Source organism: Mirounga leonina, unplaced genomic scaffold, assembly GCF_011800145.1.
Source record: "Mirounga leonina isolate KUSES-001 unplaced genomic scaffold, KU_Mleo_1.0 Mir_150, whole genome shotgun sequence".
Taxonomy (NCBI): Eukaryota; Metazoa; Chordata; class Mammalia; order Carnivora; family Phocidae; genus Mirounga; species Mirounga leonina.
The window spans coordinates 21,267,542-21,292,882 of NW_023270374.1; the positions used below are offsets into that span (position 1 = coordinate 21,267,542).

General features: G+C 52.5%; 3 protein-coding genes across 14 annotated transcripts in view; all 3 read left to right on the forward strand.

The window, feature by feature from the left end:
* The first annotated feature begins 1,068 nt into the window (after positions 1 to 1,068).
* Positions 1,069 to 10,807, forward strand: LZTS3 (leucine zipper tumor suppressor family member 3). Of its 5 annotated transcripts, none has more exons than XM_035005979.1 (5): positions 1,069 to 5,278; positions 5,526 to 5,751; positions 6,230 to 6,706; positions 7,023 to 7,877; positions 8,233 to 10,807. In XM_035005979.1, the coding sequence occupies exons 3-5, from the start codon at positions 6,248 to 6,250 to the stop codon at positions 8,929 to 8,931; spliced, it is 2,013 nt and encodes a 670-aa protein (XP_034861870.1). In that variant the 5' UTR covers positions 1,069 to 5,278; positions 5,526 to 5,751; positions 6,230 to 6,247; the 3' UTR covers positions 8,932 to 10,807. The 5 variants fall into 5 exon arrangements, with proteins under 5 accessions (XP_034861870.1, XP_034861869.1, XP_034861872.1 ...); XM_035005978.1 differs by having other exon boundaries at positions 1,069 to 1,179; XM_035005981.1 differs by having other exon boundaries at positions 1,069 to 1,179; positions 5,526 to 5,713.
* A 1,811-nt stretch (positions 10,808 to 12,618) lies between these two features.
* On the forward strand, positions 12,619 to 23,177 carry FASTKD5 (FAST kinase domains 5). Of its 3 annotated transcripts, none has more exons than XM_035005985.1 (2): positions 12,619 to 12,706; positions 20,449 to 23,177. In XM_035005985.1, the coding sequence occupies exon 2, from the start codon at positions 20,486 to 20,488 to the stop codon at positions 22,931 to 22,933; it is 2,448 nt and encodes an 815-aa protein (XP_034861876.1). In that variant the 5' UTR covers positions 12,619 to 12,706; positions 20,449 to 20,485; the 3' UTR covers positions 22,934 to 23,177. The 3 variants fall into 3 exon arrangements, with proteins under 3 accessions (XP_034861876.1, XP_034861874.1, XP_034861875.1); XM_035005983.1 differs by lacking the exon at positions 12,619 to 12,706 and adding an exon at positions 15,005 to 15,090; XM_035005984.1 differs by lacking the exon at positions 12,619 to 12,706 and adding an exon at positions 15,520 to 15,607.
* Positions 12,623 to 25,341, forward strand: part of UBOX5 (U-box domain containing 5) — a 38,595-nt gene continuing 25,876 nt past the window's right edge. For 3 of the 6 annotated variants that reach the window (XM_035005987.1, XM_035005992.1, XM_035005991.1), the window contains exon 1: positions 15,010 to 15,090. The gene's annotated coding sequence lies outside the window, so the exon portion shown is untranslated. Of the gene's footprint in view, positions 12,707 to 15,009; positions 15,091 to 15,537; positions 15,608 to 21,019; positions 21,072 to 25,341 lie in introns of those variants that run through there. The other 3 variants (XM_035005989.1, XM_035005988.1, XM_035005990.1) reach the window with 3 other exon arrangements.

Sequence of the window (25,341 nt, forward strand, 5' to 3'; positions counted from 1 at the left end):
CTATAAAATAGGATGACAGATAACCAAACAAATCAGCAATGACCAAATAACAGATATGATACAATGGGTTAAATCCCAGCTAGAGTGGAGGCGCTGCAGTTTTTAGGACAGACCCTTTGTGCCTCCAGGCTTTTACTCATGCTGAACACTAGGCCTGGTCTGCTTCCCCGCCATATTCGCCGTATTCGAGGCTAAGACCTCCAGTCCCGGCCGGCTTCCTCCCGGCAGTCCTCCCGGGCCAACCGGGACAGAATGAGCACTCCCGGTACAGAACGAAGCACGCGCGTGCGAAAATGGTACTCCGGGTGAGGGACGAAGTCCTCACCTCACCCCCTCTTACCCCCGAATGCAGCGTGGGCTTGGGGCTGGGCCTCCTGCCAGGTGTGGGGCAGGGGGTGAAAGCACTCACACCTTGCTGGATTGTAACGTGTATCTTTTTCCTCGTTGCCCTCCTTTTACCCCCCGGACAGTGAGCCTCCGCAGCAGCAAGTTTCAAACCGGCACCGTTTGCTGCCGGACATAGTTACGGCCCCTCGAAGCCTCTTACACGCCGGCCTGCGGTCCCCGCGCCCATGCGGGTCTTCCCTCAGCGGTGTCGGATCCCCCCCGGGAGGGCTCGCCCGCCCCCACCTTGCAGACTTGCGGTCTCACGGCGTCCGTTGGGAGGCCGCGTCCGGAAGAGCAGGAGCCGGAGAGAAATGGGGCTGGGGTCGACGTCGAGATCCCCTTCCCCAAACCGGAGGGGCTCCTCCCGGTTGCCAAAGTAGTGGCGGAGGGCGCGGTCCCACTGGATTTGTTAGAGATCAGAGCCTGGGGGTTGAACCCAAGGGGTTTGGGGGGGTAAGAGGCGACGAGCAGAGGGACTCGGGCCGACTTACGCAGCTCTGGAGAGGGTGAAATAGAGGGGTCCCACGCGCGAACCCGGACGCAGCTACAAAGGGGTTAAAGCGCTGCGCCCCGCCCCAGCCTGGGGATTGGCGGCCCTGGGGGGCGTGGCCGGAGGGCGGGCCCGCGTTTGCCGCAGCCGCGGGTGGGCGGGGCCCGGGCGGGGAGCGGGAGGGGCGCGGAGCGGAGCCGGGCCCGCGCCGCGCGCCCCGCCGGGCGGGCTTCGGGCTGCGCCAGCGAGCCGGGCCGGTGGCGCCCGCTCCGAGGACCCCGCGCTGGACCCTGAGGCAGCGAGTAAGTGAGGCCGGCCCATCGTGGCACCCCTCCCGGCTTCGACCTGTCGTCGTGCCCGCTGCACTGCGATGCTCGTCCTGCCGGACCCGGAGCTGGGGAGGGGGCGCGTCCCGCTGCTGGGGTCCCGGGGCGGGGGAGGGGAGTGGAGATAAGGCCGATGATGTCATGGATGCTTCACCAGGCCTGGGGGGAGGTGGCGGCCGGAGGGGGTGCGGCCCGGATTATGTCACCTCTTCCCTCTGCGCCCCGCCCCCCGGGGCCACACGCGCTGGTAGGGAGCTAGGGAAGGTGCGAGAGGGATTTCCTGCACCACGGAGACCCTCGGGCACCTCCTCAGGACAGCCTGTGGCCGGGGTCTCTATCTGTTGGCGCTGCGGGCCGTGGACTGCTGGTGAATGGCGAACACCCCCACTCCCCTGCGCGGCAGCTCGTGTGTGCGCGCGTGTGTGTGCTGGGGTAGGGGGGGCGCTGTCAGCCCCCTCAGTCCTTAAACACCAGCTCCACCAGAGCCAGGATCTAGGAGATGGTTCCCTTCCCCCGTTGACACCAAGGGAAGGTGGATCTCCCCTCCCACATCCCAACCAAGAAGTTCTGAAGACCTCTGCACCCCAAAAGCCCTACAGTGCCCCCAGTCCCCTTTCTCCCTCAGTCCTTCTTCCCGGAAGCCCTTCCTGATTTTCCTGTCCGGATTCATTGCCTCTTTGCATTGCTCATAACTAGCGTTCCCACAGCATTCTCTCTGCATCTCCTCAGGGTCAGGGCCCAGAGACCCCTAGGACTCTGCCATCTGTGTCCCCAGGGCACCCCCAGGCCAGCCCCTGGGGAAGCCTCAGAGTGAAATCTCCCTGGAGTAGCCTGAGCCAAGTGCTCCAAGGCCCCTGCTCCCCAGGGGCGATCAGGGATGCTGTCCTGGGAGGCAGCATTTGGATTGGTCCTTGAAGGATGCAGGGTGGGCATAGAGACCTGGGAAGAGATTTTGTGTGGAGCGGAGAGGAGCTCAGGTCAGGGGAAATAGGATGGGCAGCAGGAGATGCCTTGAAGGCCCTGCTGCAAGCTCTGCTCTGGTTCTGGGGACTGAGAGAAATGCCAGGCCTCTTACCCATAATACATTTACTTCTTAAGATTCCTGTAAGGTAGGTGTGAGAACCCGAGGTGAAATAACCTGCATGCATTCACCCCTAATCAGTTCAGCTGGGATTTACACTTGAGCTGATGCCTCCAGAACCCATGTCGACTGTTCTTGGCGCTGCTCGTGGAAGAATTTGGGCAGAGCAGGGACAAGCTCAGCTTTGCCCTTTAGAAAGAGTCCCCTGGCAGCTGTGTGTGGGAGGGAGTGCAGGGGGGAAGAGGCCAGCGAGGAGCCCCCAGCAAGGGTGCTGGCAAGAGGGGCTACTGAAAGCTTTAGGGGGCAAATGGGCTGGTATAGGGGTCTCTGAGACCACAAGAGAGGGGTAGAGTGTTCTTAGCTTTGGGAGGGACAGAGGTAAGGAGGGGTTGAGTGGTCACTGTGGGTTGGAGGGACCTGCCCATGTAGAGCCCAGGTACAGATCATTTGACCCCTTTATGACCATCAATACTCTGCATAATGTCCCAGGCAATGAAGGTTGATGGCACAGAGAGAGCGGCAGAGTTGGGCAACAGGCTGTCATCCCAGGTTGTTGAGCTGATGCCCTGAGGGTGCTTATGCAGACCATGCTCAGCCACCTGGGCCAGTTCAGGACCCTAACCCATACACAAAGCTCAAACCCTTCCCCTGGGCTCAGTTTCTGCCTATCAGGGAAACAAATGCCCCTCCTTGTCCTGCCAGCTCCCTGTTGGGATTTTGAGAAAAGAAACTGCGGCAGCCCAAACTCGGCAAAGGCAAGGGGCAGGGAATGCTTGCTGACAGGTTAGAATTATGGCAGGACACTCTTTGGGGAATGGGGCTCCAGGGAGAGCTGCTCTGGGTTGATAGTCAAGGATTCCCCAGGTAGAGCAGGAGCCGATCCCAGGAGACATTCCCAGGAACACCTCATTTCCATCTAGGACTCTGGGCATTGAGCTTGTCCGGGGACCACACACATCCCAGGGAAACAGTGGCGCTGAGTGGCCTACCACCAGCCTCAACCTGTGGTCAGATCCTCCTTTTGTGGATCACAGAGAAGGAAGTACTGCATGTTTGTACTGCACCCTACAGCTCAGAAAGCACCCTTGCAAACACTATCCCCTGTCACTCTCATGATCAACATGATCACTTCTGAGGTTTGCTCCTGCCCACATCCTGGCATCTGCTGGAGCCCCCTTGCCTAGCTCTCTCATCTCACTATTGGCGCCTTCCTTCGGCATAGCAACATACTCAGGTTTCTACCATGCTTAATTTAAAATTAGAAAAGAGCCTTTGGATCCCAAACCACCTTAAGTTACTGCCTTCTCTGGCCTTCTCTTTCACCAGGGAACTCTCCCATCTCTCCCTCCGGACCCAGCTACTCTTGTAGCCTCGCTTTGCCGTGCACCACTTTTCTGAAGCCAGTGAGGTTTCCACCTGCAGATCCAGGATACACTCTCCAGTCTCGACTTTACCTGGCCCCTTTCTAACATTGGGAGCTGCTCTGACATTCTTGAAGTCCCCCAGCTTGTTCTGCAGGGCCTGCCTTGTTCTGGCCTTCTTGTGTCCACACTGCCTCCCAGGCTTCTGGGGCCCTGCCACCTTCGCTTGATGCTGGGCTCCACCCACACCACCCTTGAATGCTGACCACAGCACACAGTCTCTTTCCACCCAGTATGTGAGAGAGATCTTTGTCTGGTCTTTCCCAAAGTACCTGTTTCCCCAAACATTCTCCCCCTGTTTTGTTAAGGGTGTCACACCCACCCCTTGCCCCCGCCCCTGAACCCCATCTCTATGAAGTTTGGTCAGTTCTTCCTCCCAGACCCCGCCCAGGCCTTCCCACTGGTTTCAAGCCTCAGGCCACTCAGCTTTCATCCTCCTAGTCCCCAGCTGCTCCCCACACTGTACCTGAGGATGCTGAGAAAGGGGTCATGCTTAGGGTGGGAGGGGGATTTTGAGTTGAGGGGTAGCTGAGCTGGAGTACCTGGGGAGCAGAGGCAGAGCGGGGACGAGAGTGAGGCCTGAGAGGCACTCACTCTCAGGGTCTTGCACCTGCTGACACTGTGCTGAAGTTCTGCACTAGGTGCCTCCCTTGCCTCACCCTAGACTCAGCCCTGCATGTGGGGATAGACCGGCTCCTGGGAGGAAGGTGGTAAAGTGCTGTTCTCCACCCCTGGGGTGGGAGGGGGGCAGATGCTGAGAGAATGGAATTTTACAAAGGCAGTGGGGTCTGGCTTGATGGTGAACTTTCCAACCACTTAGGGCTGTAATTCCAGGTGTGGTGGCCAAAAGACTCCTGAAGGGCAAGAGTTTTGTTAGGTTCCCCTGGTCTGGGGCCTAATAGGAAGGACATGGCATCAGAATGGGCATCTGGGTAGAAGACAGTCTGAGGGGCACTCGAGGGGCATGGAGTGCCACCTGGACCGCTTCACCTTGGTAGAGAAGGAGGGCTCCTTGCCTGGTTTCTCATGGGAGTAGGGGGGGAAAGCCTGAGGGTGCCCCTACCACCTCTGGCAAACGGATTCCAGGGTCTGCATCCGCGGCTGGCACTGCCTGGTGCCTTGGCCCCGCTAGATTATGCAGATCTCTAGGGCAGGTGTTCCCCGGTGTGGATTTGAGACAAAGGAACCAGGAAGTGGGGCCTCCCTGAGCACAGGTAACCCGAGGCCCTGTCGCCCTGCCTGCGCTGCGCCGCCCCCCCCCCCCCGCTCTTGTGGGCTGGCCTTGGGGGCGGGGGGGCGCACGCTCACGGAATGGCTCAGAGGACTTCACGGTTCAAGGTCCAAAGGGAACGGGGGAAGGGGGTAATCCAGGAAGTCTTCCCGGTGGCAGTGAATTCTTAGAGGGGATGGGAGGCGCGGAATCCCCTGCGGGCGCAGCAGGGTGCGGAAGCCCCGCCCCTCCCCCGCCCACCTGTGGGAAAAGCAGGCCCGGAGGGAGGCACGGCCAGCGCCCGCAGCTGGTAGCACCGCGTCCTCTGCCTCGGTCTCAGCCAGCCCCGGGGCTTCTGCAGAGGTACTGACCGTGGGGAAGGGGCCCCTCGTGCGGCCGAGTTGGGAAGACCTCCGGAAGGTCCGCTCGCCACGCGCTACAGCCAAGGTCCCCGGGCGTCCGCGGGGGGCGGGGCGTGCCCGAGGTGGCGCCCACATGCGACCCGGGGGCGCGCGGCGCAAGACTCCCGTCCCTCCCGCGCCCGCCGCCTCGGGGCGCCTGGCGCTCGGCAGCTCCATGAGGTAGGTCCTCCATTCCTCCCATTTCGCAGAGGAGAAAACTGCAGTCCGGGATGGCTCAGTCGGCCCGTCCAAAGTCGCCCAGCTGGTTCGGGCCGAGCCCCGACTGCGAAAGTGAGGCACATGGCCCCTGCAGACCGGGCCTCGGAGGGTCCCAGGCTTGAGGACCCGTCGGCCCCCCACTCCCTTGGAAAGGCAAGGAGAGGAGCCTGCGCTGGTAGTGAGCCTCCACTTCTGCCCTTGACTGCAACACCCTAGGTTAGGGGGCCGGGAAGGACCCCTACTCCCAAGTTTTGGTTAGGGGTGGGTTCTCTCCTTCCTTTAATTTCTGAGGTTCCCTATTGAATTCAAGCATTGTTGTACCCTTCCAACCCCATCTCCCCAGCCCATGAGGTTGGGTTATAGGGCTCCAGACCCAGGGAAAAGAACGCCTAAGTTTTGGCAGCTGCAGTGAAGAATTGGGGCTCATGGAGGAGATGGGGTTGAGGCAGGAGCTGAGGAGTGGAATGCTGAGCTGAGCAAAGCTGGGAGGGTATGTGCATGGTGCCCTGGGGCCTGGGCTTCAGGTGGGCAACAGGCACCCCCATTACCAAGCTGTCACTCTTACCCCAGCCCCATTCCTCCATCCTGGGTGTCTGGGAACTCTTGTACCCACTGTAGGGAAGGGGACACTGAGGGGCGGGGTGCAAGCGGGGGTGGGGCTGACCTATCTTTGCCTTCCCACCTGTGCCCGCAGTGCCCCCCTGGCTCAGTCATGGCGAAGCTGGAGACGCTGCCTATGCGCGCTGACCCAGGGCGGGATCCTCTCCTGGCCTTTGCCCCTCGGCCCTCTGAGCTCGGACCCCCAGACCCTCGCCTGGCCATGGGCAGTGTGGGCAGCGGGGTGGCCCATGCCCAGGAGTTCGCCATGAAGAGCGTGGGCACCCGCACGGGGGGTGGGGGCAGCCAGGGCAGTTTCCCCGGCCCCCGCGGCGGCGGTGGTGGGGCCAGCAGGGAGAGGCCAGGCCGCTACCCCTCCGAAGACAAGGCTCTCGCCAACTCCCTCTACCTCAACGGCGAGCTGCGGGGCAGCGACCACACCGATGTCTGCGGCAACGTGGTGGCCAGCAGCGGGGGCAGTAGCAGCAGCGGGGGCAGTGACAAGGCCCCGCCGCAGTATCGCGAGCCCAGCCATCCACCTAAGCTCTTGGCCACCTCTGGCAAGCTAGACCAGGTCGGTCCCCAGGGCCTTTTTTCTGAGGGGAAGAGAGGAGGGTAAAGTGGGCCCTGGAGGTTGGGGTGTAGGGGCCAGAATGGAGGTCGGGCTGGGGAGCCCTGGTGTGGGGTCTTGGGGGCCAAGTCTGGCTGGCGGTTCCAGGGCGGAGACTTGGCTTTTGGGTGCCATGCGGTGGAGCCCGGCTGGGAGGGACTTCCAGGATGGAGATTAATTGGGGGTGAGGCTGAACCTATCTTGGCCAGAGGGAAGAGGCTGGGGCCGAGGTTAAGGCCCCATTCTGATGCCCACTCCGCCTTGCTTGCTTTTTACTCAGTGCTCCGAGCCGCTAGTCAGGCCTTCGGCCTTCAAGCCCGTTGTACCCAAGAACTTCCACTCCATGCAGAACTTGTGCCCCCCGCAGACCAATGGTACTCCTGAGGGACGACAGGGTCCTGGTGGTCTCAAGGGCGGACTGGACAAGTCTCGGACCATGACCCCAGCGGGCGGGGGCGGGGGCGGCCTCTCCGACTCCGGCCGGAACTCACTGACGAGCCTGCCCACCTACAGCTCCAGCTATAGCCAGCACCTGGCGCCCCTCAGTGCCTCCACCAGCCACATCAACCGCATCGGCACTGCCAGCTACGGCAGTGGCGGCGGCGGCGGCGGCTCGGGCTACCAGGACCTGGGGACCTCTGACAGCGGGCGCGCCTCCAGCAAGAGCGGGTCGTCCTCCTCCATGGGGCGGCCAGGCCACCTGGGGTCGGGGGAGGGCGGAGGTGGAGGCCTGCCGTTCGCGGCCTGCTCACCCCCCTCGCCCAGTGCCCTGATCCAGGAGCTCGAGGAGCGGCTGTGGGAGAAGGAGCAGGAGGTGACCGCTCTGCGGCGGAGCCTGGAGCAGAGCGAGGCCGCGGTGGCCCAGGTGCTGGAGGAGCGGCAGAAGGCGTGGGAGCGCGAGCTGGCCGAGCTGCGGCAGGGCTGCAGCGGGAAGCTGCAGCAGGTGGCCCGCCGCGCGCAGCGCGCCCAGCAGGGCCTACAGCTGCAGGTGCTGCGGCTGCAGCAGGACAAGAAGCAGCTGCAGGAGGAGGCCGCCCAGCTGATGCGGCAGCGGGAAGAGCTGGAGGACAAGGTGGCCGCCTGCCAGAAGGAGCAGGCTGACTTCCTGCCCCGGATGGAGGAAACTAAGTGGGAGGTGCGGGCAGGGGGCTTGGGCTCTCCCTCTCTGAGTCTCCTTCCTTCTGTCGCTCTGGAGAAACCCAGAGCTGCGGCCCACTGTCACGAGGGGGAGTGAAGGGGGAGGGGGACAGAACCGATGAGGAGCGTCTGTGAGGACCAGAGTGGCCCCGGGGAGGGAGGGGGGTGCTGTGTGGGACTAGCCACGTGTGTCCTGGGTAGCCCAAGGGGGGCCGTTGGGGCATTCCTGCGCGTCCCAGGAGTTAAGCCTGCATCTGCAGATGCTCCGCGCTGCGGGCTGGAGGCCGGGGCCCGGGTGCCGGCCGCAGGGCTCTGCCTTGACCTTGGTCCTCTTCGCCCCTGCCCCTGCCCAGGTGTGCCAGAAGGCGGGGGAGATCTCCCTCCTGAAGCAGCAGCTGAAGGACTCGCAGGCCGACGTGTCCCAGAAGCTGAGTGAGATCGTGGGGCTGCGCTCGCAGCTGCGGGAGGGCCGGGCCTCGCTGCGGGAGAAGGAGGAGCAGCTGCTCAGCCTGAGGGACTCCTTCGGCAGCAAACAGGCCAGCCTGGAGCTGGGCGAGGCGGAGCTGCCCGCGGCGTGCCTCAAGCCCGCCCTGACCCCGGTGGACCCGGCCGAGCCCCAGGAGGCCCTGGCCACGTGCGAGAGCGACGAGGCCAAGATGCGCCGGCAGGCCGGGGTGGCCGCCGCCGCCTCGCTGGTTTCCTTGGACGGGGAGGCGGAAGCTGGCGGGGAGAGCGGGACGCGGGCCCTGCGGCGGGAGGTGGGGCGGCTGCAGGCCGAGCTGGCGGCCGAGCGGCGAGCCCGGGAGCGCCAGGGGGCCAGCTTCGCGGAGGAGCGCCGCGTGTGGCTGGAGGAGAAGGAGAAGGTCATCGAGTACCAGAAGCAGCTGCAGCTGAGTTACGTGGAGATGTACCAGCGCAACCAGCAGCTGGAGCGGCGGCTGCGGGAGCGCGGGGCAGCGGGGGGTGCCAGCACACCCACCCCCCAACACGGCGAGGAGAAGAAAGCCTGGACGCCCTCCCGCCTCGAGCGCATTGAGTCCACGGAAATCTGATCCCCTACCTGGGCATGTGGCCTTTTGACAAATGCCCTGTCAAAGGCCAGAGTCCCCAGTGTCCCCTTCCCGCCATTTCTCTTCCCCATGTCCCCCATGCCCCCAGACCAAAGAGGTTCTCAAAGCAGCTGTGACCAGGTCCCTCCCCACCCCCCACCCCCCACTGGGTGCCCTTCGGGCTCTACCACAGGCCCTCTGGGCAGCCCACTTGGACCCTCCTCCCAAGGAAGGGAGAGAGCGAGGCAGAGTGTTTGGGGGAGCCCGTGCTCCCCTTCTTGGCACTGCTTTGCAGGAGATGGGAGGTGGCAGGCCTGCAGTACCATGAGGTGCCCCAGCCCCTCGGTAGGACCGGGCTGCCTCTGTTGGCCACCCCGGTGTCCAGTGATGCTCTCTGTGGTCACCTCCAAGGCCATATAGCCTGAGGGGGCCTGCATGGGGTCTGCCGAAGCTGACAGACCTTGGGCTCCTGGCCTCTCTCCTTCCTGCCCTATTATCCCTCCCTGGGCAGATTGGCAGGACGAGTGGGAGCAGATGGCCCGTATGTGGTTGAGAGGGCTACCTGCCCAGCCCCTCCCCCCACTCCTACCAAGGTCTCTTGGGCTCAGGCCTCGGAGCCTGGCCTGGTCCTGAGTGTATGTCCATATGTGCGTATCAGGGGCCGGAGGGAAGGCTGGGGGTGGAGACTCAGTGCCCAGGGAAGATCTGCTCTCCTGTTCTTGGGAAGGGTCACCTGGAGACTGCTTAGCTCTACCCCACCCTTCTGGCCAGGATCCCACAGGGTGATAGCCCCATCTGCTTGGCTCACCCCACACCCAGGGCCGCTGTCCGTGGCTCTAACTACAGCTATTAAGTGCTACCTGCCTCTCAGGCACTCCCCTCACCCGGTTTCTGAGGTCATATGAGTGTCTGTGATGTCTTCCTGTGTCTTCTCCCACTCGATTCCCCCAGCCTCCCTCTGCTTTCACGCTCAGAACATCATTGTCCTAGGCCGCCTCTTCCCCCCAAACCTCACCTTTTCTTCCAGTAGAAAATTCTGCTTGATCTTTGGTGCACTGCCCACTTCCAAGCTCCAATGGGCCCAAGCCTGAGCCAGAGGCCTTTGTTTTGAGGGGCGAGGGGGGATGGTTGTGATTGCCCTTGAAGGACAAGGCTGACCTGAGAGGAACACTGACCCCTGAGTTCCCAGGACCTCGAGGTAGCCCAGTGTTTGCCCAGGGTAGGCCTGGCATGGCCATCAGTGGGGGTTGGGACAGCACTGTCACTTCCCTTCTCCTCTCGGCATCCTCTGAGTCTATCTCCCTAAGATAGGAAGGGAAAGGCAAATTTCTAATTCACCAGCAATAAAAATTAGAGGAGGCTTGGCCCTCAGCCCTTGTATTTCTCTTTTCACTCTCTTCCTCCCACCCCCAAGATGGGGTTTGGAGGACAGGGTGGAGAGAGCTGGCAACTACTGTGAGCAAGTTCCCCAGCCCCTGACCAGCCTCCTCCTATGACTGGTGACTGTTTAATGAGCTGTGCATCCCCCACAAAAACAAGAGTGCCCCCCTGTGTGGCCTCTATCCCTCTGCACAGCCCCTTCTCGGTGACCCTCACCAGATCTCTGAGCCGGGTGAGGGGGGCCATCTGGCAATCACTGCCCATTCCACTCACCCCTCACTGTACCTGCCCCAGAACCTGGGCCTGGACCAGAGGGGCAGGGGGAAGAGAAGGCATTAGTAGGAAAAAAAAAAAAATAGAAAAAAATATGAACAGACTCAGCTTTGGGACTTCCAACCACAAAAGAAATTATATATAAATATATATAAATATATATCTCTACCATAGGTGATGGAAAGACTTCGTTTTCTTTTCCCAAAGAAATAAAATGGAGAAAGCCTCTTGAGTGGCATTCTTTGGCCTGCTTGTGTCTTTGCAGGTTTGGGAGGTGAAGCCTGGGTGAGGGGGTTGTGGAGGGCAAAGCTGGAGTAAACAGATTTCCCAGGGGATGCACGAGACCGGAGGTGCTCACTGGGCCGTGCGAGAAGGCTGGCCCAAAGCCCAAGCTCCTCCATGTCGCCCAGAAGGAGTCGTGGTTCCAAGTTTCTGCCCGATGGGGCTTTCTCTGAGCTCGGATTGTCACCCTGAAGGGTTTCAAGGTGGTTCTAACTCAGCATCTGGACACCAGGCTGCTGGCTGGAAGGCAGGTAGGTGGTGCAGGACAGCTAGATGCGGTGTCCTGAGCCACCTTACAGTGATTGGCCAATGTTTGAGGACAGAAGACAAAAACATGACGCTTGAGAACAAGGTTGTAATTAGTGGTGAAGCCCCAAAGGCAGAATGGACCCAAGAGTGCTGTGAGCAGGGAGCTGTCCTTTGGGGATAAGTGCTGTCCTTTATGATAACTGCCTCTCATCTTTACAAAACACCGCCCCCCACCCCAGTCAAGAATGCACCCCACTACAAGCAACAACCTGATTTACAAGACCTTAAAAAAGTGGTTTAGTTTTCCTCACCTGACAATTCTGGTCACAAGCATTCTGTCATAGGTAGTGGTTCATCAAGGACATAAGACTTCATTCTCCTACTCTCCCATCCTTAGCATGTAGTTTCCTCCATGCCACAAGGTGGCTGCCACAGCTCCATGAAGCGAATGAGGCCACACTACTTTAGCATGAAGGTAAAAGCTTTCCCAGAATCCTGCCAGGACGTTTCCCTTTAAATGTTGTTGGCCAGAACTGAGTTGCATCCTCTTCTCACTTCAAGGGAGGCTGGGAAATTGAGTATTTGGCAAAGAACAGGAATGTCATGGCTGCCTAGGAGCAATATGGTTCATCCCCTGGGGATGGGTCCTCTGCTCCCTCCGGGTTCTTCTGGCAAAGAGAGTCATAATTAGCAACTAGGAATGTTTGCTCTTGTCTGGTCCAAGTGAGAGAATCAGGCAAACTGCCCTCTGCAGAGCTCAGGAATTGGGATGCCAGGCTTGCACCTCATTTGCAGTAAAGTGTCCTCCCTGCATTGGTTTTTGTCTCCCTGACAAGATGGTGCCCTGGAAGGAGCGTCAGTTCTCAAGTCTCCTTCGCAGCACTTAGGATAGGTGGACCAGCAACCAAGGCACTGACAAGGTATGACAAACCCAACTGGCAGTCTCAAGTTTCCCCCAGAACAGCAGTCCGGGACCAGGCCCTCCTGGAGGGTCTCTTCCTTGCCTAGTTGCTGATAGAGGCTCAGGTGTGAGCCCCTCTACCCAGGGAGGTAAATGATGACCCTGCTCATCAGTATATGCACAGGCCTCCTCCAGCTCCAACTCCTCACATCCATTTCTCCTAGCTGGCTCGGCTATCCATCACCAACTCTTCTCCTGAGAGCGCTTCACAGATGCTTCTCTATTACAGATGCGTGATTATCCTCACCATACAGTTGAGAAACTAGGCTTAGAGAGTTGATGTGACTTCTCCAAGGCTATAAAACCCTGAGTGGTGGTCTGGGATTCGAACCAGTGTCTGGGCTATTCAGCGACTTCCAGCGCGGTCCATCCACGGCGCTGTTTCCCCTCCGCAGGTCCTAGACTCCCGCGTCGTCTTAGCAACGTCCTCCACTGGAAAACGTCCTTGGAAAACGCTGACAGAGTCTTTTGGGCCTCGGGCGCACCCGTCACCAGCGCAGCAGGCGGAAGTAGCGGGCAGTTGGCCGGAAGTGGGGCTGTGAGGTCCGGGTGTTGCTGGAGGAGTCGTGGTGGCGCGGCGTTCCCGCGGGGTCCGGGGTCTGGTGTTGCGGCGCCCGCGTTCGCCAGGCTCAGGTGAGTGGCGGCGCCCGGGGAGGAGGTCGCGGCGGCCGCTCCCGCTCCCTGCCCGCCTGGCGCTTGGCCCGCCTCTCCCGTCCTGGGCGGCGCAGGGCCGGGCACGCGCCAAGGCCGGGCTCCGCGCTTCCGGGCCCGGCTGCGGACTCCTCTCGCAGGCCCGCTTTAGGCAGCATCTCGGCGACCCCGCCACTCCGGAGTTCTGTGACCTTGGGCAAACGGTTCGTCTGAACCTTGACGTTTCCTCTGGGAGCCGGAGATCATAACTGCCTGCCTCGCAGGACTGTTGGGGGAATGCAGTGAGGTGTTTTGCCGCACTTCTTATCACACTTTCACGTGCGTGCTGATCACTCGGGGATCTGGAGATTGTGGCCGTAGGTCTGCGGTAGGGTCCGAGGTTATGCATTCCTGACCAGCTTCCAGGTGAGGGTGAGCCTGATGCCGCTGGTCCGCAGGCCACAATTTGAGCCGCAAAATGCTACATACAGTATTTTGCTTAGTACTGGGTCAACCTGAGTCTTCAGTAAATATCAATACGATGTATACCTAGTCCCCATTTTTAACAGAACGGTTTCTAGTTGTACAGCCCTAAGGGTATTATCGATGTCTTCCTCCCTTTCCTCTCCAGAGATAAGAAAAATAATTGCCCTTTCTCTTTCCGTACAAATCATGACACAGCTCTTCTGTCCTGACCCAGGGAGCTTTGGGCCCTCTTTGTACCAGTTACTCATCCACTTCCTCAGACCATGCTTCATTGCTCACTCACTGTAAACCCTCGAATAGCACTTCATGCTGTGGAGCTGGTGGCCAAGGGCTTTAGCACCAGTGTGTCTGGTGTTCCCTGCTCTAGTCATTTGTTGCAGCTGGCATGTTAATTCCTGTTTTCTGCACCTTGCTCACACTTTGTGAGGAGTAAGAACAGCTGCTTTAACCACAACCAGATTCTCCAACTCACTGCTCTGAATGGCCTCAGGCAAGCTCTGGGATGAGTTCGCTGCTGCCTAGTAGACCAAAATAAAATCTGAAGACTCAGTGTTGCATAATACAGCAGAGACAGTGAGGCATTTGGCAGTTGTGCAGGCCTAGTTGATTTGACAGTTTGATTTTCTTCCCCATTCATTCCCCATTACTTCTCTGATTCCCAACAGGGTCTTGTCATTCGTCGTGCAGATACGTCAACTTTGATATTAGAGAATTCTGAAGTTTCCCCTTCCACTGCCTGAAAAACTGTACTGCTCAGCCTTGCAAAGCTAGAATAGATAAAACCAAGTATTTGGTTGATTTGACCAGTTGACGTGACTTTGGATGCAGATATTTCTCTCTACTTGCAAGGCTTTGGTCATTCCTTTAGTAGCTCCACTCTCAACGGGCTGAGAGGGCATGGGTGCCTGCTCTCTGTTGTTAAACCCAGAGATTTTCTAAAGACAGTGTTGTGAATCCTTTAAGAGCGGTTGCTCTAACAGAATCATCTGTGGGGTCTTGTCAGACTGTATCTACCCAGGCCCTTCTTGCCATTCTGATAGAGGAATAGCAGAGGCTTAGAGAAGGGGAGGAGAGGGCTATATAAACTGAAAAAAAAAAAAGTTTCACAGATAATTGTGATGTGCTGTTTTCTCCAATAAGAACGGAAACTAGAGGGCGCCTGGGTGGCTGGGTGGCTCAGTCGGTTAAGCGTCTGACTCTTGCTTTCGGCTCAGGTCCTGATCTCAGGGTTGTGAGATCGAGCCTGGGTGGGGCTCTGTGCTGGGTGTGGAGCCTGCCTAAGATTCTCTCCCTCCCTTAAAAAAAAAAAAGTGCAAACTGGAACAAAGTGGAGGGGATGGTCTGTTAGACTTGGTTTTGGTTTGGCTTAACTCGGGGTGATACTTACCTTGACCTAAACACCTTAGCACTAGTGTTTGACCTTCATGGTAGTAGTAGATCCCTCTCTGCTCCTGTGTGGAAACCAAAGCACGGAAGAGTCTAGCCCAGTTAGCATTTGCATTAACAGCTAAGGGTCCTTAGGTCAGTCTCTAAGCCCTCACCAGGGGCATTAAAGTTTTGTAGACTCTCAACACCTAGAGAAATTTAGTTTTTTGTTTTAATTCTCAGGGTTACTCAACAAATTATTTGCTCAGACAAGGTTAGAATTTGAAGTATCCATTTATTTGTGGCAATTTTATCAGGACATAAGGGGGTTAAACCTTTGTAGCAAAAGGACAGTAATCAGAATTAAGAGAGGAGATCCAGTAACTGGTGAATTGGATATGCTGAGAGTGTCATATACTTAATCTACAGTTAGCATGGCTGTCTTCCTCCGTCTGGCTCCCTTCCTCTAACTTCTGGACTGTAGTTTAAACGAAGCTATTCGACTTTGCTCAGACCTGTACCTGGAAGGTGGAAAGGTAAGAGGCCTCACTCCTGTGAAATCACATCATTCAGGGCGGTTGGGCAGTGCCAGGGGTCTCTGAGGCTCCATTCTGGTTTGTTAGGTCCCCTAAAGAGGAGATGGGGAGGAGAATATACATATAGTTTAGTTTATACACTTAAACTAGGAAAGGAGCTTTGTGCTGTTGTCACATGTCTTTGAACCTCTAGAGAAGGTGTCAGGAGTTACTGATTGGGCATCTCATAGTATTCCCTTTCCATCTTTCTTATGGATTCCCTGGGAGTCCTTAAGTAAGGAGGAACTAACAAACTCAGCTGTGTTTTCTCTGTCTGGGCGAACACATCTGACAACCTCTCCTTTGCAGTGCCTCTTCTCCTCACTGATCTACTTTATGGGTTCTGTATCTTCCCTTTGTTTCTTTCCTTTCCTTCTCCACAGTACTCAAGACCAGACTTCTGAAGTGATTTTATTTCAGACCTATATATATAGATATGGTGTCTCAACAGTTATGCTAAAAGTTGCATGGTGGAAAAGTAAGTAGCTCCTATTTGCCGTTTGCAGTTGGCTTTGCATGCTTCTACGATTCTTTATTTTGTCATCATTTCTGTTACTGGGCATCCATAAGGAAGTTCTATAGACAGTAGGAATTGCTTGGACTAGTTGGACTTTTCAACATTTTCCTTGAAACTTAAGGTTACTTTCTTTGAACATTGTCTTCTTGAAGAATACCTTAATTTCCTGTTAGTACATGCATTTGGCAAATTTAATTTTTGTCAAAGTTGGACATGGTTTACACAGTCCAATAGTTTGATGAAACTTATAACACTAAATATTAATTTCCTTTCTTTTTCCCTCCTTTTTTGTTCTGTGGAGGCACTTTCCACTCTTGTTTCTTTTGGCATTTATCAGTATATTTCTTTTTCTTTTCTTTTTTTAAATTTTTTTTTAAAGATTTTATTTATTTATTTGACAGAGAGACAGCGAGAGAGGGAACACAAACAGGGGGAATGGGAGGGGGAGAAGCAGGCTTCCTGCTGAGCAGGGAGCCCAATGTGGGGCTCGATCCCAGGACCCAGGGATCATGACCTGAACCGAAGGCAGACGCTTAATGACTGAGCCACCCAGGCACCCCTAGTATACGCTTTTTAAATCTGCATTATTTCTAAATAATGTATTTGTGTTGCTGTTTCTTGATTTCTAGGAAGTATCTATATCTATAAAATCTTTGACTTCTTTATTACGGGCTTTGAGGCTCTGGGCCTCACTACCCAGCCTCCCCTATTCCTCTTCCCCTCCCTGCATCCTCCATATATAGTTTGCTCATAATTTTTGGTTAAGCTGATATTCAAGGTTTATATCAGTAAGATTATGTAAATATTCATAGCTGAGCGGGGAACCATTTTCTGTCTTACACAACTTTTTTGTTTTCCTGGAGTTAATAATTTTTGTCACTGTTACTGGCTTGGTTTTCTGTCTACAATTGCTTGTCCATCCCCAGATTATTCCTTAGAAGTATAAACCTCTCTCGTTGGTAATATTTACCTCCTCTGGCATGAACTAGTTGCTCTTTATGTCTGCTCACAGTTCCAGTATTGGGATCTTCATCATTTTCCTGGGGTTTCCTTTTGCTTCTCTCCTGAGTTGAGCCCTAAATTCGGGATCCCTTATCTCTCCTGCCAACTTCCAGGTCTTCAGTTATGGTACTTCTCCTTACCTCGATGACGGGGTATCTTGTATACCGATTCCTTCCTGTAGATTTCAGTCTTTGAGATCTTCTCTTTGTTCTTTTTGTAAGCAGTATAAACTAACCATAGTGATAGGTCGGATCCTAGACTACAGGCATAGCTCATTTTGCACTTTATTGCACTTTACAGAGAGAGTGTTTTTTACAAATTGAAGGTTTATGACAACCTGTGTCAAACAAGTCTGTTGGTACCATTTTTCCAACAGCATTTCCTCACTTCCTGTCTCTGTGTCACATTTTGGTAATTCTTGCAGTATTTCAAATGTTGTTTATTATTATTGTATTTGTTATGGTGATTTGTGATCAGTAGTTATGACTTGCTGAAAGCTCAGATGATGGTTAGCATTTTTTAGCAGTAAAGCATTTTATAATTAAGATATGTCTGTTGTTTTTTTAGACATAATGCTGTTGCGCATTTGACAGACTACAGTATGGTATAAGCATAACTTCTATGTGCACTGGGAAACCAGAAAATTCCTTTGACGCACTTTATCATGGTATTCACTTTATTGCAGTGGTCTGGAACCAAGCAACGCTACATCCGAGGTTTGCCCGTATTAGAGGTGGAAGGGGCTTTTGAGTTCACCCATTCTAACCCTCCAGTTCCTTGGCGTCTGGAAACCCTGTAGATTGTTCAGGGTCCTCCCCACTTCTTTGTCTGGAATCTGACTCTTCTTGTCTAGAATACACCTGCACTGTGGATTTTGGAATCAAGACAGTCTTTGATGTCAAACCTCACTCCATCCCTTAGCTGTGTAACCTTCAGCAGGTTTCTTAACCTTGTGAAGTGTCCTTTTCCTCATCCACAATATAGAGATAGTAAGACCTACCTCACAGAGAGGTTGTAAGGATTGGAACTAATGCAGATTTAAAAAGCGTATACTAGGGGCGCCTGAGTGGCTCAGTTGATTAAGCATCTGCCTGCGGCTCAGGTCCTGATCCCAGGGTCCTGGCATCAAGCCTGCATAGGGCTACCTGCTCAGCAGGGAGTCTGCTTCTCTCTCCCCGCTACCACTCGTGCGCTGTCTCTCTCTGTCTCAAATAAAAAAATACAATCTTTTAAAAAATTAAAAAACAAAACAACAAAAATAAATAAATGAAAAGCATATACTAGGCTTGGCACAGAGGAGGCCCTAAGATGATTGTGGCTGTTGTTTTTTCCATCTTGGGACTTAACCTGTATTTTTACAAATCAAAAAGAACCATGTTAATTCAAAATACAGAATCGATACCACTCAAACATTGATGTTTGAGGAAATGGTTTTTTTCCATTTTCCAAATGGTTCTTTTGTTCATTTGAGGACCGTGCACAGTATTTTCATTAACTACTCTTAGGTAGGAGTGCCTGGGTGGCTCACTTGGTTAAGCGTCTGCCTTCAGCTCAGGTCATGAGTTGAGAGTCCTGAGATCGAACTCCACGGCAGTGTCCCTGCTCAGCGGGAGCCTGCTTCTCCCTCTCCTCCCTGTTCATGCTCTCGTCTCGTTATCTCTGTCGCTATCTGTGTCTCTCTTTCTCAAATAAATAAAATCTTAAAAAAAAAAGTACTCTTAGGTAGTATTTATTGAAGTAATTTAAGTTATTTAATGCACTTTTGAAATTATTTATAAAGGCATTTGTTAAACTCGTATACTTTTCTGTATTAACGGTTTCAGTGCCAATAAAAAGGGGGAAAAAGTTAATTTATCAAAGATATAACAGAAAGTCTCCCCACCAAAAAGCTATATAATTACTTTCCTTTGTTCTCTTTGTCCTACTGTGTCTTTGTATGTGCTTTTTCTCATGTTGATGCCTGCCACACACTTATTCTATAAACCAGTCTCTACTTCCAGGTGGACATTTGAATTTTTTTCAGTTTTTTGCTTTTTTTTTTTTTTTAAGATTTTTTATTTTTAAGTAATCTACACCCAATGTGGGGCTCGAACTTAAAGCCCCCGAGATCAAGAGTCGCATACTCTACCAGCTGAGTCAGCCAGGCGCCAGTTTTTTCTTTAGAGCACGGTTATTTTGTAAAAAAATGTTTTGTCTTTTGTTGTTGTTGTTATTTCAAACTAGTTCCCAAGATGAGATGAAAGTCTACAGATTTGAACAGTTCATGGCTTTAATTGCAAATTCTGTTGAGCCAAATGTAGATTCCAGGTTCTAAAGCAGGTCTTCTTAAAAGCCCTATTCTGTCGGAGCACCCCGGCGGCTCAGTCAGTTAAGCGTTGGACTCTTGGTTTCAGCTCAAGTCATGGTCTCAGGGTTGTGAGGTGGGGCTCCGTGCTAAGTGCAGAGTCTGCTTGAGATTCTCTGCCTCTCCCTCTGCCCCCCCTTCTCTTTCTCTCCCTCTCCCCCTCCAAAAAAATAAAATAAAAAATCTTAAAAAAAACACCAAACCCTATTCTGTCAACTGGAGAGTTCTATTACTTGCTCTCTTTTGTTCCTAGCATGCCTGTGGTGCAATATTGGTTGAGATTCCTAGTGACTATTTTGAGGCATAAATTTTCAATTATCTCTAACTATTAAAGGAAAAGTTATTTCAGTACTATTTTCCTAATGTTTTCTAATTTTTAAAAAATTGGCCATCTGCATTCATAGGCATAAACTAATCGTCTATAGCCAACTTTTTCTGTAAAGGGCCATATAGTAAATATTTTATGCTTTGCAGGCCATGTATTTTTCTGCCACAGTTACTCAGTTTTACTCTTGTAGTGAGAAAGCAGGTGTAAACAATATGTAATGTGTGGCCTGGCTATGTTCAGATAAAACTTTTCCTAAGAAACAGGTGGAGGGATAGATTTGGACCCGTGGACCGTCGTTTGCTGACACCTGGTCTGTAGTATCTGGACCCATAGATTGAAACTTAGTGGACAGAATGGTCCACAGGCCACAGTAAAGAACTAAGTGTATAAAGATTTAATGGGATAGAATTCTACTCTGGTTCACAAAGAAATTAAAGCATACACTCCTGCCATCCAGAGAAGCCTGTATAGCTGGCAGGGTCGTCAGCATCTGACTCACTGGCCACATTGCTAACCAGCCGCCCCCAGAGGAGAGCTGTGCTCCTCCCTTGCATGTCAGCAGGGCAGACGTGTGACCTGGTGTTCCCTGAACCCCGAGCCCAACTTCGAGATGCTTTTTGCTTCCCACCCGTGAATCGACAATGAGCAGAGTGCATCAGCCTTCTGCCTTCTCCCACCAAAATGAGTTTTTGAGTATACGTTCCAATTGCGTGACTGCTCTGTGATAGCGATTCAGTATCTGATAAGCCACCTGGAGAGGAGACAAGCATCTTCTAAAAGGTGTAGGAGCAGCATTAGAACAGAATCCCGTCATCAAGAGCTTCATACCTTAGGAACAAGGAGGGTTGTCGTGGGCGTAATTAAACTTTACACCAGATCCCACTTTTTACTTTTGGAGTTAGCACAACAGTTTTACCAACGTTCTTATTCTCCAAGCGGGCCCTTTATGCCTTGATACGAAGGATAAGGAGTTTATCCTTGATGTGTGCTGTCTTGTGGTTTGGGCATTCACTAGCATGGAACTTACTTGAGTGGACAGCAGTGTAGCTTAATCTCTTTCTTAAAATGTGTGCGTTTTGGTATTGTGATAGGTGGAAGCCACTTATTCTTCATCTACCCTTTTTTCAGTATCTGGCACCAATTCTGGCCCAGTCATTTGTGACCCATGGCTCTTGCGATCTGCCGAAGATTTCCAGGCAGTTTCTGTGGAACGCCTCCCCGTCCAGCTCTAATCAAGCGCCATGCAAACAAGAAATTGCCTGGACAAACCTGTGAGGACTGTGTTCTGACTGCCAGAACGATCGGTACTGACCCCAGAACGGCAGCCACCCTCAAGTTGTTAAAACCTTTAGGATACCGAACGTTTTGCCATCCTTTTGCCTACGGTGCGACCCAGAGTGTGACATACTGGACTGTGGGAAGCTGCGCCCAGCATGGGGGACAGGACCCTGCAGAACACAGCAGCCTCTGCTGGCCTGCCAAAAAAGTTGAGAACATTCATAGCGCTTCCTCTTCTTGGAGGCTCCTGACAACCAGCAGCGCCCTCCCAGGTTCGGAATCCAGCAGGGCTTCTGCCTCTCAGGCCAGCACGTTGAAGCCGGGCTCACCCGGGGCCGCGGGAGTTGTTGAAGACAATATAGAAATGTTTGATTCCTTTGAAGACCCCCGAGGTTTCCTCCAGCTAAGACCAGAGTACCAGCTGCACAGCTATAACAGATCGGAGACTTGTCAGCCCCTTTCTGTTTCAGAAGGTGAATTAATTTTGCACAAAGTCACAGTTTATCAAGATAATCTCCAGCCTCAAGTCATTGCTGATTATTTCTGTAAGCTGAGCTCTTTGCCTGCAGAGCAGCATCCTGTTGTGCTGTCCAGTACCAGTTTTGCTTTGCTCTGCCAGCTGAGTGTGAAAAACATACAGCTCTTTGAAGTCCCAGATCTGATCAATATTTTGAAAGCCTTTGTCGGTTTAGGAATCCCTTACTCCCATTCAGTGCTCGATGTGTGTGAAACCAGATTTTGCAGTAAGGTGTGGGAGATGAGTCTGGATCAGCTTCTCTTGGTGGCTGACCTCTGGCGGTACTTGGGCCGCAGAGTACCTCGGTTTTTAAAAATCTTTTTTAGTTATCTTAATTTACACTGGAAAGATCTATCCTTATCCCAGCTGATTCACTTAATTTATATTATAGGTGAAAGTCGCCAGGTACCCCAAGACCTCATGCAAAAACTGGAATCGTTGATTCTCAAGTATATAGATTTGATCAATTTAGAGGAGATTGGTACAATCTGTTTGGGGTTCTTTAAATCAAGTAGTAGTCTCTCTGAATATGTCATGCGGAAACTTGGAGACTTGGCTTGTGCTGACATGCAGCATCTGAGTAATTATGCCTTAGTGAATATTCTCAAAATGTTCCGTTTCACTCACGTGGATCACATAAATTTCATGAAGCAATTTGGCCAGATTGCTCCTCAACGAATTCCTTTTCTAGGAGTTCAGGGTGTCATGCACCTGACTCTTGCTTGCTCAGCTTTACACATCCTGGATGAAGGGCTAATGAATGCTGTGGCTGCTTCTTTGCCTCCTAGGGTGGCATACTGTCGAAGTAAGGATGTAGCCAAGATTCTGTGGTCATTTGGAACTCTGAATTACAAGCCACCCAATACAGAAGAGTTTTATTCTAGTCTGATAAATGAGATTCACAGAAAGATGCCTGAGTTCAGGCGATACCCAGAACACCTGCTCACCTGCTTGCTGGGCCTGGCATTTTCTGAGTACTTTCCATTAGAGCTCATCAACTTTGCTTTGAGTCCAGAGTTCATCAGGTTAGCTCAGGAGAGAAGTAAGTTCGAACTCACTAAGGAGTTGTATACTCTTGATGGTACGGTTGGCATTGAGTGTCTGGATTACAGAGGCAATCGTCTTAGTGCTCATCTTCAGCAAGAGGGGTCGGAAATGCTGTGGAATTTAGCAAGGAGGGATATGTGCTCAAAGCCTGAATTCCTAGAAGCTCTCTTTTTACTTGAGAACATGTTGGGTGGGCCCCAGTACATCAAACACCATATGATTCTGCCTCATACCCGATCTTCTGACTTAGAGGTTCAGCTTGATGTTAACTTGAAGCCATTACCATTTAACAAAGAAGCCGTATCAATGGAAGATGAAGCCAGATTGAGGCTGAAGCACGTGGGAGTCAGCCTTACAGATGATTTGATGAATCGGCTACTAAAAGGGAAATCAAGAGCACATTTCCGGGGAGAAATTGAGTCAGAGACTGAGCAGCAGGCAAGGGAATTAGAGAAGGTGGCCATACATTTGGGGAGCTCCCCTGACAGTGTGGCAGACAGACTGGGGGCCATGGAGATGGCGGGCCCTCATCCCCCAGCCTGCGTGCAGGCCCCACAAGTGAGGCTGGCTATTCAGTTGACAAACAAGAACCAATACTGCTATGGTTCCAGGGATCTGCTTGGACTGCACAACATGAAGAGGCGGCAGTTGAAGCAGCTCGGATACCGTGTGGTCGAGTTATTCCACTGGGAATGGCTCCCCCTCCTGAAACGAACTCGCTTAGAAAAGCTGATGTTCCTCCATGAGAAGGTGTTCACCTCCGCTCTCTGAAGGGCTTTCAGGACATTGTCACTCATAAATGCTGCAGAGGTGCGCTGTGCAAGGTGTTGGGAAACCGTTATAAAAGCCAGAATATAGGTTTGGTAATAAAATCCTCTGTTGAGGAGACTTAGCTGTGCTCTTTGTTTACGGCAGAGTGAAGTTAGTGTTACTGTGAATTAATTGTAACCCGGCCCAGTTGGACAAGTTGTTGCTAGTTTGTGCAGGTGACTAATAAACCTCTTAATGTGCCCTATTTTCAAGTAATTCTTACCATATTTTTCTTACTCTCTTGACTGGCCTTACCTCACGATGACTTTGAATTTTTAAGATAAAAATGTAGGGGCTCCTGGGTGGCTCAGTTGTTAAGCGTCTGCCTTCGGCTCAGGTCGTGATCCCAGGGTCCTGGGATTGAGCCCCACATTGGGCTCCCTGCTCTGCGGGGAAGCCTGCTTCTCCCTCTCCCACTCCACCTGCTTGTGTTCCCTCTCTTGCTGTGTCTCTCTCTGCCAAATTAAATAAATAAAATCTTTAAAAAAAAAAAAAGTGTAGTCAGACATTTTCAAAGCCAATTTTTTGAAAATGGTTTTCATATACTTTGTTTTAAATTAAGAATCTTTTGGAGCACCTTACTGGCTCAGTCGGTGGAGCATGTGACTCTTGATCTCAGGGTCATGAGTTCAAGCCCCATGGGAGTTCAAGCCCCATGTTTGATGTGGAGCGTACTTAAAGTTAAATAAGAATCTTTTACAGTTTCATTTACATTTCAGGATTTTTCCCTCATGCATGTTTTCTTCTCCCTTTAAAATTAAAATCTCATTCGCATTAACATTTGGTTGGTTGTCCTTAGTTGCTGGTTCTTCCTGTTTACAAGAGCCATTTCAGATTTAGTGAGCTTAATGTCATCCTCTAGCCCCCCTCTTCTGCGTTTCTACTTCTCTTGCATAAACTCTCCCCCCACCCTTCCCCCCCGAATATTTTCTCCCTAATATTGGACTTGGAAGAGTAGAATTAAATGAGTGCCTCTTGAGCCAGTGATTCCCAAATCTGATGACCAGGTAGAATGTTTTTCATGATAAGTAGCTCAGACAAGAAGGAAAATGCATTACCTCCCATGATAGGAAGTCTAGTGGGCTTCAGGTTTGGTTGTATTAGAGCCATAAGCTAAAGAGATTGTACATACAGATTCTGTGTATATAGATCCAGTATGTATGTAAGCAACTTAATACAAGTAACTTTGTAACATTTGGGGTCTGAGAATTTTAAAAAGGATCCCTGCCACCATTATTCAGGTTTCCTCCCAAAGGCCATTTCCCTGCCCATGCTAAAACAATATCCCCGTTGGCTTTTGATCGTGCTCTGTCATCTTCAGCTTCATTTTCCTCACTGCACTCAGCAGTATCAGAAATTACTCCGTTTACTTACTGTTTTCCCTGTTGGAAGATAGCCCTTTGAGTTAACTGTCTAGTTAACTAATTTATCTACAGTGCCTAGAATGGGTCATGGCATAGAGATGATAATGTTTAGTGAATATGCTCTGGGAATTTAGAGTGGTTGGGCATTGCTGGAGAGTTGGGGTGGAAAGAAGGCAGAGGGTGTGGGTAGAGAGCAGATCTGGGTCACAACTTACAGTGTTGCTAAAGAGCCTAAGTCTACAGGGGCTGGGGTGCCTCTAAAGGAGTTTCAGTAGGAATAATTGAGCAGATTCATGTTTTAGAACTGTTAGGTAAAAAGGATAGAACTAGATTGGGGATAGGGATGCATGAGATATATTAGGGATAATATTTCACAGATGCGTGCAAGAGCTCAGGTGAGAGCTAATGAGGGCCAGAACTATGGGAATGGAAAGTCTCAGTTTCAGAGATGTTTGGAAGCAGAAAAAAGCAAGACTTGCTAATTGGTTGATTAGGGAATGAGGATTTTATTTTATTCTTTTTAAGATTTTATTTATTAGAGCACAAGCGGGGGGACTGCAGAGGGAGAGGGAGAAGCAGGCTCCCCACTGAGCAGGGAGCCTGACACGGGGCTTGAGCCCAGGACCCTGGGACCATGGCCCAAGCCGAAGGCAGACGCTTAACCAACTGAGCCACTCAGGCACCCTGGGAATGAGGATTTTAGTGCCTACTACACTGATAGGGAGTCAGAAACTAAAACTGGAACCAAAGCAGGAAAGGTGTTTGGGTGAGGGTTAATCTGACCTGGTCATGCTAAGATGAGCTTCCAGGCAGAAATATCCAGGCTGGAGTCTCAAATGGGGATGAGGACAGGTGGCAATCAGAACCACAAGTGAATGAAATTGCCTGGGATAGGTGGGAAGGACATTATTACAGTTGTGGAGCAGGGGAGAGAAGATAACCCAAGAATAGAATACCAGCATTTATAGGGAGGGCGAAGGAAAGGGGACCCAGGAGTAAAGACAA

Bases quoted from the DNA above. Each gene is read 5' to 3' on its own strand.
- FASTKD5 (XM_035005985.1), top strand. From the start codon at position 20,486: ATGGCTCTTGCGATCTGCCGAAGATTTCCAGGCAGTTTCTGTGGAACG.
- LZTS3 (XM_035005979.1), top strand. From the start codon at position 6,248: ATGGCGAAGCTGGAGACGCTGCCTATGCGCGCTGACCCAGGGCGGGAT. The intron at 6,707-7,022 runs GTCGGTCCCCAG...CTTTTTACTCAG, and splicing joins CCTCTGGCAAGCTAGACCAG to TGCTCCGAGCCGCTAGTCAG. The intron at 7,878-8,232 runs GTGCGGGCAGGG...GCCCCTGCCCAG, and splicing joins TGGAGGAAACTAAGTGGGAG to GTGTGCCAGAAGGCGGGGGA.